Genomic DNA, 12,807 nt, shown 5'->3' with positions numbered 1-12,807 from the left:
AGGGGTCTCACAAGGCTCGGGCTTGGGAAGCGGGGTCATGAGTAGCTAGAATGATGCTCACGGACCTGACTGTGCCAGTATCATGCTTGTCTGCGAACACAAGTGAAGCACTGCGCAATTGTTATACATCACCTGAGATAAGGCGAAAAGGGCGCTTGCAGCACGTGCGTTAACAGTAGTTTCCCGAGGCGTGGAAACCGAAGTGTCGGGCCATTAGGTCGCGACAATAGCCCCGCCCTCGACCATCAACTCTCGCGCAGCCCACCCTCCGTTGCCTTTACACGACCATAGCCACAGCCAAGATGCAGTCGCTACCAGATGCACGATCGCAAAGCTTCGAGGAGCTGTATGGCCCTCCGGAGAACTTCCTGGAGATCGAGGTAGGTCCAAGAGGAGCCTCTTAAGCCTCGTTTCTCCCACAGCCTTGCTCACATAGTCGCGTGCACAGGTCAGAAACCCAATGACGCATGGTGAGTGGGACGCCTGGAGTCGCAGCATCATGATGCTAATGCAGAGTATAGGCGTCGGTCGCGGCATGTACACAACCTACGAAATCGTGATGCGCACCAACATTCCCGCCTTCAAGCTCAAGTCGTCGACCGTACGCCGCCGGTACAGCGAATTCGAAGCATTCCGCGATATCCTGGAGCGCGAATCAGCGCGCGTAACCATACCGCCCCTGCCGGGCAAGGTGCTCACAAATCGCTTCTCAGACGATGTGATTGAGCACCGACGGGAAGGCCTCCAGCGCTTTCTGCAGATAGTAGTTGGCCATCCACTGCTGCAGACTGGCAGCAAAGTGCTGGCTGCTTTTGTACAAGGTCAGCCGACACTTGGTCTAGGAAGTAAAGCATGGCTAACATATGCCAGATCCGAACTGGGACAGACATGCCTGGTAGAGGGCTCTTGTGCTGACCGTCTTTGGTTCAGATTAACGTCACAGACGCGATCAACCATGTAATAAGGGAAGACTCTTTCGGCTTCCTGCGTTTCCTGCGTAATGGAGCGATTAGGCGTTCTTGTCAGGTTGTCACTTGGGGGTCTTTGTACGTTGCCAAGGGTAGTAATATGGAGAAAGCATCACTTGATGCAGTTCTAGTTCTCAAATGCTACAAAAGTATCCAAATCAACAGGGTCGTCATAGGGACTGCTGGAAAGTCTGTCTTAGTTGCCGGGCTGCATGCGTCACACTCGTCCCGAGTAGTTCAAGACAGGCCCGATATGAGCGCATCCAGTACCCCCACGGCGAGTGATGCCGGTCGGCGGGGACCAGAGCTGGCTAGAACGATTGTCTAACAATTTGACATCAGCGGCGACGTCCTCCGCGCAGCGCTAGTGATACAATGAGGAAGGCGCGGGGTCGGTCGCTGCAAAAGTTTTTGGTGCCGAACCGTCTTAACTTGACCCTGCATCCTCGGCTTACATTGAATTAATTCATCTTCAACTTCTATCGTCACGTCAAAAAGGTACATTTCTAACCATGGGCGTTCCTTCACAACCGGCGTCCAACGCCATCATATACCTTACTCTAGGTGCCTTCTTGTGAGTGAACGTGACGCTTCAAGAATCAGAATGTTGAATTGATGTATGAACCAGGGTCCTGGGATGCTTCGTCGCATGGAAATTGCGACACCAGTCCAAGTCGGAATGGTTGTCCAGCAACCGTACACAGAAGGGTTAGAAGAAGCCGTCAAGCCGGTTGCACAGCATTAGTGTTTCCCAGACTTTGCGCAACTGCGCGAGACTTCTCGCCTCCTCCAACGCATGAATTACTGACTCTGGCCAGGCGTTCCGCTCGCTTTGAATTTCATCGCATCGGGTGAGTGCATTCGTGCACCAATGCTTTCCACATGAAGAGCAGCGGCAGTATCGGCATTGCGATATCACTATTATCAAACGCCTGTACAACCATGTTGTCATCGGAGCGCGTGTTCTTGCATGAGTGCTTGAAATCCTCTAGGTTCGTATTAAGATCTCTCACAAAAGTTGCCCCCGTATCGCTATCCATGCGGCCAATGTGGTTTCCATGCAGTGATATGGGGGCAGTCTTTTGTGCGGCTACACTGCGGGCGCCGAACCAAGGCTAGATTCAAGAACTCAGGATGTAATATCTGGGGTATTTGCATCTGGTCCAGGAGAAGCTGAGAAGTACCGTAAGAACTCGATCAAGATAATACTTGCGTGAGGAACGTGCTGCCGCTACTCCCCCCATATCCCCGAATTGATGCAGTAAGCTGACCTAGGTTTCTCTCATCCATAGCTCTCGGATCTGGGATTCTGTTCACTTACCCTCAGATTGCCACCATCGCTGGTGTGCAAGGTCTGCTGGTCTACGCGATGTCTTCGGCTCTACCTCTCCTGATCTTTGGTGCGCTGGGTCCCATTATCCGCCGGAAATGTCCAGAAGGCTTCGTTCTGACGGAATGGACGAGGCAGCGTTACGGAGCGGCCGCGGGTCTGTTTCTCAGCGTCTGCACACTCATCACCATGTTCTTGTACATGGTGGCTGAACTGTCGGCACTACAACAGATTGTCAACCTTTTGACCGGACTGAACGGCCTGCCGGTAGTCATTGTGGAATGTGCAGTTACTACCATCTACACCTGTAAGACATGGCGCTGCTTTTGATGAAATCTGAACTGATTTCTCCAGCACTCGGTGGCTTCAAAGTATCCTTTGTAACGGACAACATCCAAGGAGTAATGGTCATTGGCCTGATCATCATGGGTATCATTGCCGTGGGCGTTGAAACGAAAATTGATCGTTCACTCATCGACAAATCCGGCTATCTCGAATCCAGTCTTCTTGGATGGCAGCTCATTTACATCCTCCCTGTTGCAATCCTGACTAACGACTTCTTCCTTTCTGGATTTTGGATGCGCACCTTTGCTGCTCGTACCGATAAGGACCTTTGGATCGGAGTCTCGCTTGCCAGCGTAGGAGTACTTATCATCCTGACCCTACTTGGTGTGGGTGGAATGCTCGCTGCATGGTCTGGCGCTTACACCATTGGCGACGAAGCAAACGGTTCCCTGGCTTTCTTCCTCCTACTCGAAACACTACCTGCTTGGGTTGTTGGCGTGATTTTAGTAATGACAATCTCCCTCTCTACTGCCGCATTCGACTCGTTCCAGTCGGCCATGATCAGCACTGGAAGCAACGATTTCTTCCGCAACAAGCTCAACATCTGGATTATTCGTGCTTGCGTCGTGGCACTCATCTTCCCTGTTGTTGTTGTTGCACTACGCAGCCCGGACATTCTCCAAATCTTCTTGATCAGTGACCTTGTTAGCGCTGCAGTTGTTCCTTGTTTGGTCATTGGCTTGAGCGATAGGTTTTACTGGTACCGCGGGTTTGACTTTGTAGTGGGTGGGCTTGGTGGTGTCTTTACCATCTTCTTGTTTGGACTTGTCTACTACGATGGCGATGCTACAAAGGCCGGGAAACTGTTGTTACTGGAAGGTGGATTGTACGGAAATGACTGGAGTGCTTTCGGTATGTCTATTCATACTTCCTAATTTACGGCTCACTGATTATCAAACAGGCGCCTTCGTGGCCGCGCCCTTTGGAGGCCTTCTTTGGGCTTTCGGTGCTTGTGCTCTTCGCATCAGCTTCTTGTGGATCAGGGCTAGGGTTCAAGGCACGCGATTCGACGCGTTTGATCGCCCCATTCCTCTGAACAACGACGATCACGATGGCGATGCGGTGCTTGAGCATAGCAGCGTTGAGACTGGTACCAAGGGAAGATTCTTCTAGAACCTACATCCAGATTGATAAAGACCTAAAAAGACATGGTTCTATGCGACGAGTATTAGACTATGAGGGGATGAGGGGGGAGAATATATTGGGTGGAGACATACACGAAGCGGAAGGATAAACTGCTATCAATTAATCCTAATACATTCTTTCTACGTGGATTCTTGAAGTTGGTTTCGAATGTGAAGTCGTTTTACTGCAGTAAAAATGTTCAACTTCCAGACGTTCTGACTATGCTGAGCACCAGTTCGCATGGCCAGGTACCCTGTACGTCATGTCGCGTGGAGTTGAAGTGGGGGCGGGGCAGATCTGCAGGGTTCAAGTCGCAGCTTTAGAATCAAAAGATTTGACTCAATTTAGGCACCGAGTTACTACAACGCGAACATCTGATCCTGTCTATCACCCCAGTTTAGCCTACATTGAAAGTCAGCCGGTCGGTCCTATCCTCTAAACCGCAAACATGCAGATGCCAGATATGCCCGTCAATGTCCCCATCGACGACCCCAACGCGGACACGGAATGGTGAGCCTGATCACTAGGAAACCAGCCAGTACGCGGCATGTCACTAACCCAATACTTCCTAGGAACGATATCCTCCGCAAACATGGCGTCATCCCTGAGAAACCGCCATCGCCCACGCCCATGATCCAAGAAGCCCTCGAACAAGCCCGCACACTCGCGCACGAAAACCGATTAGAAGGCAAAGACCTCGACGAACTAGCCGAGCTAGAAGATGAAGAAGATGAAGACTTCCTCGACTCATACCGCAAAAAGCGAATGGCAGAACTCTCTACCATAACCACGGCCTCGGTCTACAACCAAGTCTACCACCTCCAGAAACCAGACTACTCGCGCGACGTGACGGAAGCGAGTAAAAACGCATACGTACTTGTACTTTTGACGAGCTCAACGGGGACGAATACGGAGAGCAGGGTTATGATCGAGCATTGGAGGGAGCTGGCGAAGCGGTTTGGAGACGTCAAGTTTTGTCAGATGAGGGCGGATTTGTGTATTGAGGGGTATCCGGATAAGAATACGCCGACGGTGTTGATTTACAAGGATGGAGATATCAAGAGACAGATTGTTACGCTGATGCAGTTGGGTGGGCCGAGGACGAGTGTGCAAGGTGAGTTGTGCTTTTCCACAGATGATATCCTTGATATTGGAGATTGGAGATGTGGTACTAACATATGTGTTCTAGATCTGGAGAAGGTCCTGGTAGATGTTGGTGCGGTTAAACTGGGAGATTCGCGCCTTCAGCGGAAGAAGGATGATGAAGATGATAACCAGAGCAAGATAAGACAAGGCAATACTGCGGCCGACGATGAAGATAGCGATTGGGATTGAAGCAAGAACGGAAAGTTTAATTCTTTCCTGGACTGCCACACTTTTACAGCACGTCGCAGCCCGTGGTTTTGATCTACCCCGGATATAGAGTCATGTTGCGAGTGCAGAACACATTCACACTAAGCGACGTAGGCGATATGTATTGATTCCAAGTTGGGAGGCGTCGCACAACGCATCTTGGATTGTCTATTGGGCGGAATCGGAGATGTTGTATTTAAATAGGGCAGACATGTAAGCGCAGTCTAGACGGGAGCGGTACTACAGTACAAAAACCGACATATTCGAGCCGTGCAGTATATATATCAGATACCACTCCTTTGGTCATTTTCTATAGGGTGTTTACCTTGATTCAAGATAAACGTGACCTAGGCTCGTAGACCTACCTAGCCAACCATCCTTCCTACCAGCACTACTGTCTGTATTGGGATGAAATCAAGTAAAGGTAGGATATGAATCAGGTAAGCGTGTTACATATAAATCTCGCATGATACATACATCTTCGAGCCTTATTACTTCAACGCCTTACACATTCTTCCCTGTACCTTCCCCAGATTTAATGCACACATGCAAGTAGCGTCCGCCCGGCCGGCTAATATGCCCTCAGCTGGCGGGTCGCGCGGGACGCGGACCTTTGTTTGACATGCCCAGGTGATATAGGCAAGGGCCCTTGTTCACGGAAACGGGAGCTGACTGGGGCGCAAGTGGCTTAGTCTTGTCTTGTTTGATACTCTCGGTTCAAAGTAAAATGAGGAACTACATCACAGTCGGGTTGGTGGACTTTGCAATGCTGGAGGGTTCAGTCATGGAGTATTGGATGTGGGCTGAGATGGGACGAGACGAGACGAGACTAGACGGGATGGGATGAAGAACAGGTGGTTGGAAAAGGGCAATGTCATTAATCATATCAAGTTTTTTTCATGCTAGGTGACTGGACGGAACTGATACTAGCATTAAGAGACCAGCGCCAGCAAAGCAGCTGTACTCTGTATACTTTCCGCATGCCCATCCAAGCCACGTGCCTCCAAACGCCCAAACACCAACATGAAGCAAGAAACTGAGCTAAGCGATCGGGTATCGAAGAGAACGAGAGAGCGAGAGGGGAGTGAAGATTTCCTTTTCACATGTATCAGAGTCTCAAATAAGTTCATCTCCCCCGCATCGTCTCGACTCCTCGACGGCCTGCCAAATAGCGCTCTCTTCAAACACGGGCCCATGGCCATCGCATTTGGCCGACCCCTTGAGCCGCTCACACACATCAGCCACATCAACAAGTCCTTGCTTGACAAGCGGATGCTCCTGTATGACGTCCCAAGCCTGGTTAGCGGGCACCTCTTTGCCCTTTGCCCTGTGGCGCGAATGTTCTTTATCCGCGGCGTTGAGCACGCTGCCGTTGGTGAGCGACTGGATCGTGTAGTCATCGTGCATTTCCTCGTCTTCGTCGGACAGCGAGGGCAGGTGGGCGCCGGGCGAGGGGTAGCTGGCCGAGACGGGGCGCGATGCAGCGGGCGAGTGACCGCTTGTCGCACGGAGGATCTCGTTTTCCGTGCGCGCGCGTGCGAGGGCGGCTTTCAGGCGTTCGTTGTCGGATTGCAGTGAATGTGTGCTTGATTCTAGGGCGGAGAGCTTCGTCTCGAGTTCCTTGACATGGCGTTCTTTGCGCTCGCGGAAGGCGCGCTGACTGTGAATATGCGTTAGAAGAGGCAGCTAATAGTAGCAAGAGGGAATCAAAGCAAATAAACATACGCCGCCCTATTTTGGGCCTTGCGCCTGCTCTGCGCAGGCGTCAGGTTATCCTTCTCCTCGCTGCTGCTGCGGGTGCGGCTCCCCCGGCCATCGTCAAACTCGGCACCAATGCCCGAGTCTACGCTGCCGACAGGCATGGGTGTGTGTGCGGCCACGTTATCCGGAGAGCCCTGCTGGGGCGTCGGCAGACCGTTGTTGAAACCAAACGATGCAGCATCGTAGGATGCTGCAGCTGCTGGGAATAAGATGGGGTCGAGCTGTTCCTACCACACCCACCCCAGGGTAACACATTAGTCAGAGCTCTCTCTCCTTTCCCCGTAAAATGCGCAAATCCACACTTCAGCCTGAAAACGCGGGGTCTTTCTCGGACGTGGCGCGCGTACCCAAACCATGGGCGGTGAGAAATTCAAAAGAGAACGTATGAGAGAGATGGAGAGAGAGCAAGCATGTGCTACAACTTACAATACTCCGCGTAGTATCCGGCTCCGCTCCGGCGTGGGCAAAAGAGTGCGAATTCATACCCAAGAAATGGTCGTAGGGCTGTTGTGAAGCGCCAAAGTAAGTGTAGTCCATGGTCGACCGTTGTCTCCGTCTTGCCGATTGTCTTGATTACTGTGTCGTAAGCTTCACGCTACGCATTCCGGCTTGTCAAACCAACTGGTTTATAAGGACCGAATAGACACCGTTGAGCAGCAGATCTTTGCCGCAAAATCAAACAAAAACTCCGGGGTGCGGCGGCGGCGGGGGAAGACGTCGAGTCTACGTATTTATATGACCCGATCGAACAGCTGAGGCATCCTCGACCTTATATCCCAGCCCGGCTTGGTAGGGATGGGAGCTTAGAGGTGCTGCTCACTTCCGCTGTTGCCAGCCATGAGCCATGCATACGAAAAAGACCCCAGTAAACCGTCTTTGGGGCCGGCGGCCTGCTTAGTCGGCCTCTCTCTTCCCAACCACTGTTCGTGGCCGTGGCCGTGACCTCAAGCCCGCAATAGGACGCCTGCATGCCGAACAAGCCTCCTGTCGCCACTTTCTGCACCGTCGAGCCATTTCTCCACCCACAAACTACGCGGCATGCTGCTAGATGGTCTTTCTCATCTAGCACCTGATAATTGCCCTTCATCACCTCTAGTCACCACTGTGGCTGAACATGGCAATGTCGATTGCTGATGCTGCCTTCCAGGGACGCACGAGCATGCTCAGCGGAACCTGTGCTGACTGCAGCTTCGCAATCATTATCCTGTCCAACCGCAACATACCGGCTTAACTTGAGCCTCTCCTCTGAAGAAAAACCAATGTTCCCCACTCACAATTGTTACTGCTGACGGACAGACTGGCGTTAACCCCGCCCGCCTCTGTAACCCCTCGTGCTCGGAGCAAACCGAAAGGTCATCCTATTGTTCAAGAAGAAAGTTTGGACATGGCCGTGGTACTCCGAACTTGCCTCGTGAGCAATTCAAAGTTTGAACCTCTGCCAGTCCAGAGCTGGAGCTGGAGCTGGAGCTGGAGCTGGAGCTGAAGACTGCCCCCCCCCCCCCCCCCCCCCAACCGAGATGAGAGGACGAGGTTATCACTTACTCACAGGCCTCCCGTTAGTGCTGTCAGCACTAGGCCTACCTTCAATTAGCCCACACTCCCTGCATACATCCCTGGGCGAATCGTCTCCTGCTTCACTTCTCGGCGACGCGAAGCCTACTGACTTGTTCATACTCTTGTTTTTGCTTTGGATTTTCTATTGGCCCAGCGACTACAGAACATGTATCGTAGCTGCTCTTAACAGTACACATATATACTCTTCACGCACCCCAAAAGGTAGCTATCATGTCTGTAAACCCTCAAACTTGTCGCCCTGCATCTGCTTCACTTGAGACTAGACCAACTCGTACTTTAATAACCCCTCGCTCGACCCCTCCACGCACACGCACATGCATATGTGAGCCAAGCAGTTTCGAAATGGTAGTACATGTCTTGAATACATGAAAACGCTTTGATGAGTTAACTAGGCATGACGGACGTCTGGTCATCATCGCCCGATTCTAACAAGCACAAACTCCCCAATGTCATCATGTCCCTCCTATACCCTGCCATGACCCATCATCAAATCGTAGCGGATGTAGAAAGAAAACGAACGCCTAGCTTTTGCTACTTCAAACTTACTGTTGTTCCCTCTTCCAACGAGGGACGTACTTTCCGCCTCCTGCAGCTGGTGCTGGAGTTTGTGCAGACTCGCCATCCGCCTCACGAGCTGGTGCGTCACGGCGTGCACCAGGAGCAACATAGCCGCCAGTAGCAGCAGGAGACGCTTTGCGGTCGCCCCATCGGTCACCACCACGAGAAGCCTCATAGCGACCACCGGTAGCAGGAGACTCAGTACGCTCGGGACGCTCAGCGCGGGCAGGAGGCGGTGCACGGCCACTGCCGCTGGCCTCACGTTCGCGCCATCCACCTCCAGGAGCACCGCCTTGACGGAGAGCTGGTGGGACGTATCCACCACGCTTGGGAGGTTCCGCATCGGCAGCGGGGGAAGCAGCTGCGGGTGTGGGTGCGGGTGAAGTGCTGGTGGGGGGAGGGGCTTGGCCAGCAGCCTTCATAGCCTCACGGTCTCGCCAGCTGGGCTTGCCGCCAGGAAGAGCAATCTTAGGCGGGCCAGCAGCCGAAGGGGACTCGGCAGCTGGCTCGCGGGTGAAGGTACGGTCCGGGACAGCGCGGCTTGCACCCGCCGCAGCTTTCCGCTTGGCCATTGCTTCTTCCTCACGCTGGGCCTGGAGACGAGCAATTTCGTCCATTGCACTGTAAGGTGTTAGTATACGGTCATGGAAATGCAATGGTGATACTGACGCTCGCTCTTCGTCCCTCTTCGCCTTCATTTCGGCCAATCTCGCACGCTTCTCTTCTTCAGCCCTGGCCTTGGCCTCGGCTTCCTCCCTCTCGCGCTCTTCTTCTTCGCGCTGGCGGCGCTCAGCCTCCTCGCGTTCCCTCTTCTCCCTAGCAATACGCTCCTTGACCTCCTTGACGCGTGCAGCCTTCTTGCTCTCGAGCTCCTTCTGTGCGATCTTTTGGCGCTTCTCGAACTCGGCCTTGCGCGCCTGTTTCACAGTGGTAACGAAGTCTTGATATGGCTTCACCAGTCTTGACAGACGGTGCTTAAGAGCAACGTCTTCCTTGTGCTTTTCTTCTGCCTCCTTGAGTTCTTCAGCCTTGGCCTTTTCGTATGCCGCGAGATCAGCCTCCTGCTGCTTCTCGTAATCGGTCTTGAGGTGCTTGATTTCCTCCTTACGGTAAGCTCGCTCCAAATGATCGATACGCTTCCCGGCAATACGGAGCTGTTCGCCTAGCTGGTTCTTCTCCCGCTCAAGTGCTTGGAGCTTCAAGATACGAATCCTCTGGGAGTCTAGATCATCAAGATCTTCAGGGAGCTCAATGTCAACCTTGGTAGTCGCCTTGAGCTCCTTGATCTGCTTCTCCATCTCCTCACGCTGAATTCGCTTCTGTTCAGCCTTGACACGCTGCTCAGCACGTTGCTTCTGCTCTTCTGCCAGACGTCGAGCCTCCTCATCCTTCAATTGTTGTTGGCGGATGAGCCTCTTGGTCTGCTCTTCATTCTCCTTGGCCTGTTGAGCCTTGAGGGCAGCTTCCTTCTTCTGCGAAATGATGTCGCGGCGAGTCAGGATCTCCTGGTGCTCCTTTTCGGCGCCTTCCTTGGCCCGCGCAAGAGCAGCCTCCTTGGCGCGTTGACGGTCTGCGTTGAACGAAGGGTCGACATATTGGCAAGTGACGTAAAGTGACTTGGCGAGACGAGTAAGCTGAGATCGCACAATCTCCGCTGGGGTGCTCTGTAGACGCTGTACGGAGCGCGACTCGGTCTCGGCAGACCCTCCACCAGATCCAGGGTGCATGGCCTTTGCAGATGAGAAGACATCAGAGTCAAAGGTGAGAACACCGGTAGCGTGGTCGGTTCGGATGGCAAGGTCGCCCTTCTTGCAGCCGTTCATGATGAACTTCTCAATAGTGCCGGCGCTGACGTGGAAGGGCTCGGGGAATTGCGCAAGGCCGAGCACGAACTTGATCTCGACGGAGTCATACACTTGGGACAGCTGCTGGAAGAGGCGGGTGAGGATAACCTGCTGGAGGGGACCAACATATTTCTCCATACCCTCATCAGCACCAATTTGTGAGAGAATTGGCGAGATCTTCTTGCAGATGGAGAGAGGGTGAAAGTCAACCTCAAGGATGTTGTAGAGGTCACGGATCTCGGGACGAGCACGTTTGAGAAGACCCTTGCTGAGGGCATCCTTGAACAGGATAGCACGTGTAGGAGCTTGAGACATGCCGAGCAAGTTAGTGAGGCGCGAGTTCTTGTTCTTCCTCGCCTCGTCAACGTCGACGAGCGCTCCTCGGGAACGAGATGTGCTGATGACGGGAATGGCGAGGGCTGAGAGGAGAACGAAAGAGGCAGCCTTGGTCATGTCGGCCTCGGTAACAGCTGGGTTGTCCTTCTTGGGGCTCTGACCAGAGGCAACGGCGGCTGCGGACTGGCGGAGGAGGTTGTAGTAACGGCTGTATGCGGCAGCGTGGAACAGGTAGTTCTCGCTGACCAAGAAGATACGGGTAAGCTTCTCGAAGTAGTTGGCCATCATGATGTTCTTGGCCGGGCGCTTGCTCAAGCTGAGCAGTGTGTGGATGTCCTCTACACTGCGGAAAGCTTCCTGCCATAGCTCAAGCTCGACGGCTACGTTCAGCTGTTGGAAGCGGGTATCCAGATGGCGTTGGAGGGTGTCAGGGTCGGACAGGTTGATGGCGTGCATCTGCGAGGAGAACTTGGCGGCATTTTGCAGATGGTTGCGGAGCAACTCGCAGAGACGGCGGAACTCGGTCTTACGGGCGTACTTTGAGCAGAACTGGAAGGCCTGGTGGGCGGTCGACTGGTACATGAGCTCCAGACGGGCATTGTTCTTGAAAATGTCTAGGACAGTGCGGTATGTCTCCCATAGGAACTTGAGCCATGGCGTGACGATGGCACGGTCGGTGCGGTCGCGCGACTGCTCGCCAGAGACGGTAGAGAGGAGGATCGACTCTGGCGTCTCTGTGGCCTCAAGATCGTCGACATTCTTGTCGTCAGAGGGCTCGAGCGAGGACTGAACCTCGTCTGCCTTGGCCTGGGCCTCGGTGACCTTTTGCTCTGCGAGTTCAATGAAGCGCTTGAAAACGGTCTGGGCCATGTATTAGTTCCCGACTGCAGAGCAAAAAATGCACATGTCTCACCTCGATGGTGCCCACGTTTGTGTTCTGGGCCGTGTTCTTGTACTGGTACAGGCCATCCTTTGCGAGCTTGCCCTTGCGCAGATCGACACAGAGTTCGACAAAGAGAATCATCACGGGCTCAAGCGAGGCGATGGGACTGTTACGGGTCCGCTTCGAGGTAACATGTTCGTGGAGCAGTTGGAGGGCAGCCTGCTGCTGCTCGACTCCGATGAGTTCCTGTGCTCGTTTGCTGTGTTGCGTTAGAGGATGATATCTAGAGAGCGCATCTGGCTATGCCGTGGCGGGGCGTACAGAGTGTTCTCGGGCTTGGAGTGGGGTGGCGGCGCCATGCTGGGCAATTTGATGTCGCGGATCCAACTCGTCGAGTCGGATGGGCTTTATAGCGGGCAGGCGACGCAGCGAAAGGCTTTTGGGTTTGCGGTGTTGAAATCGCGTCTCACCACACACTGGGGTCACTTTCTGCAAAATGGTTGTGGTAGGTCTTAGTAAGCGAGCTATTCCCGCGACCACGGCCACCCAAGTAAGCCAGCTATCCCCGCAAATGCAAGACACAAACGCTACGGGGTGCGTCAGGGTCGAGATGGCCTCTTGCAGTCGGGGCGCTGCAGGCTCACCAAGGCCAATTTGGTGGACAGCTGTCGCAGTGCGAAGTGACTACTGGGTGGGTGCTGGTATTTGCAGTGCAGGTGCAGGCACCGT

The 12,807-nt window shown here is 53.5% G+C and overlaps 5 protein-coding genes across 5 annotated transcripts; 3 read left to right on the top strand and 2 right to left on the bottom strand.

Moving 5' to 3' along the window:
- Window positions 1-302: 302 nt before the first annotated feature.
- PtrM4_042390 (Phox proteiny (PX) domain protein) lies at window positions 303-899 on the top strand (the record flags this gene model as incomplete). The annotated part of the gene is made up of 4 exons (XM_066104448.1): window positions 303-380; window positions 437-470; window positions 522-821; window positions 871-899. 4 exons carry the CDS (start codon window positions 303-305, stop codon window positions 897-899), a joined length of 441 nt encoding a protein of 146 aa, XP_065959012.1.
- A 1,438-nt stretch (window positions 900-2,337) lies between these two features.
- Window positions 2,338-3,756, top strand: PtrM4_042380 (PutP, Na+-proline symporter; the record flags this gene model as incomplete). The annotated part of the gene is made up of 3 exons (XM_001937445.2): window positions 2,338-2,605; window positions 2,653-3,495; window positions 3,545-3,756. The coding sequence occupies 3 exons, from the start codon at window positions 2,338-2,340 to the stop codon at window positions 3,754-3,756; spliced, it is 1,323 nt and encodes a 440-aa protein (XP_001937480.1).
- A 460-nt stretch (window positions 3,757-4,216) lies between these two features.
- Window positions 4,217-5,103, top strand: PtrM4_042370 (phosducin family protein; the record flags this gene model as incomplete). The annotated part of the gene is made up of 3 exons (XM_001937446.2): window positions 4,217-4,278; window positions 4,341-4,882; window positions 4,958-5,103. The coding sequence occupies 3 exons, from the start codon at window positions 4,217-4,219 to the stop codon at window positions 5,101-5,103; spliced, it is 750 nt and encodes a 249-aa protein (XP_001937481.1).
- Window positions 5,104-6,237: 1,134 nt separating this feature from the next.
- Window positions 6,238-7,419, bottom strand: PtrM4_042360 (bZIP transcription factor; the record flags this gene model as incomplete). The annotated part of the gene is made up of 3 exons (XM_001937447.1): window positions 6,238-6,781; window positions 6,847-7,109; window positions 7,309-7,419. 3 exons carry the CDS (start codon window positions 7,417-7,419, stop codon window positions 6,238-6,240), a joined length of 918 nt encoding a protein of 305 aa, XP_001937482.1.
- Window positions 7,420-8,999: 1,580 nt separating this feature from the next.
- Window positions 9,000-12,437, bottom strand: PtrM4_042350 (Trichoplein multi-domain protein; the record flags this gene model as incomplete). The annotated part of the gene is made up of 5 exons (XM_066104447.1): window positions 9,000-9,319; window positions 9,446-9,636; window positions 9,685-12,056; window positions 12,109-12,337; window positions 12,400-12,437. The coding sequence occupies 5 exons, from the start codon at window positions 12,435-12,437 to the stop codon at window positions 9,000-9,002; spliced, it is 3,150 nt and encodes a 1,049-aa protein (XP_065959011.1).
- Between the last annotated feature and the right edge of the window lie 370 nt (window positions 12,438-12,807).

This window comes from Pyrenophora tritici-repentis, chromosome 10, assembly GCF_003171515.1.
Source record: "Pyrenophora tritici-repentis strain M4 chromosome 10, whole genome shotgun sequence".
In the NCBI taxonomy this organism is placed as follows: domain Eukaryota; kingdom Fungi; phylum Ascomycota; class Dothideomycetes; order Pleosporales; family Pleosporaceae; genus Pyrenophora; species Pyrenophora tritici-repentis.
Note: the sequence above shows the minus strand (reverse complement) of the source record. Positions and strands in the feature narration are given on the sequence as shown.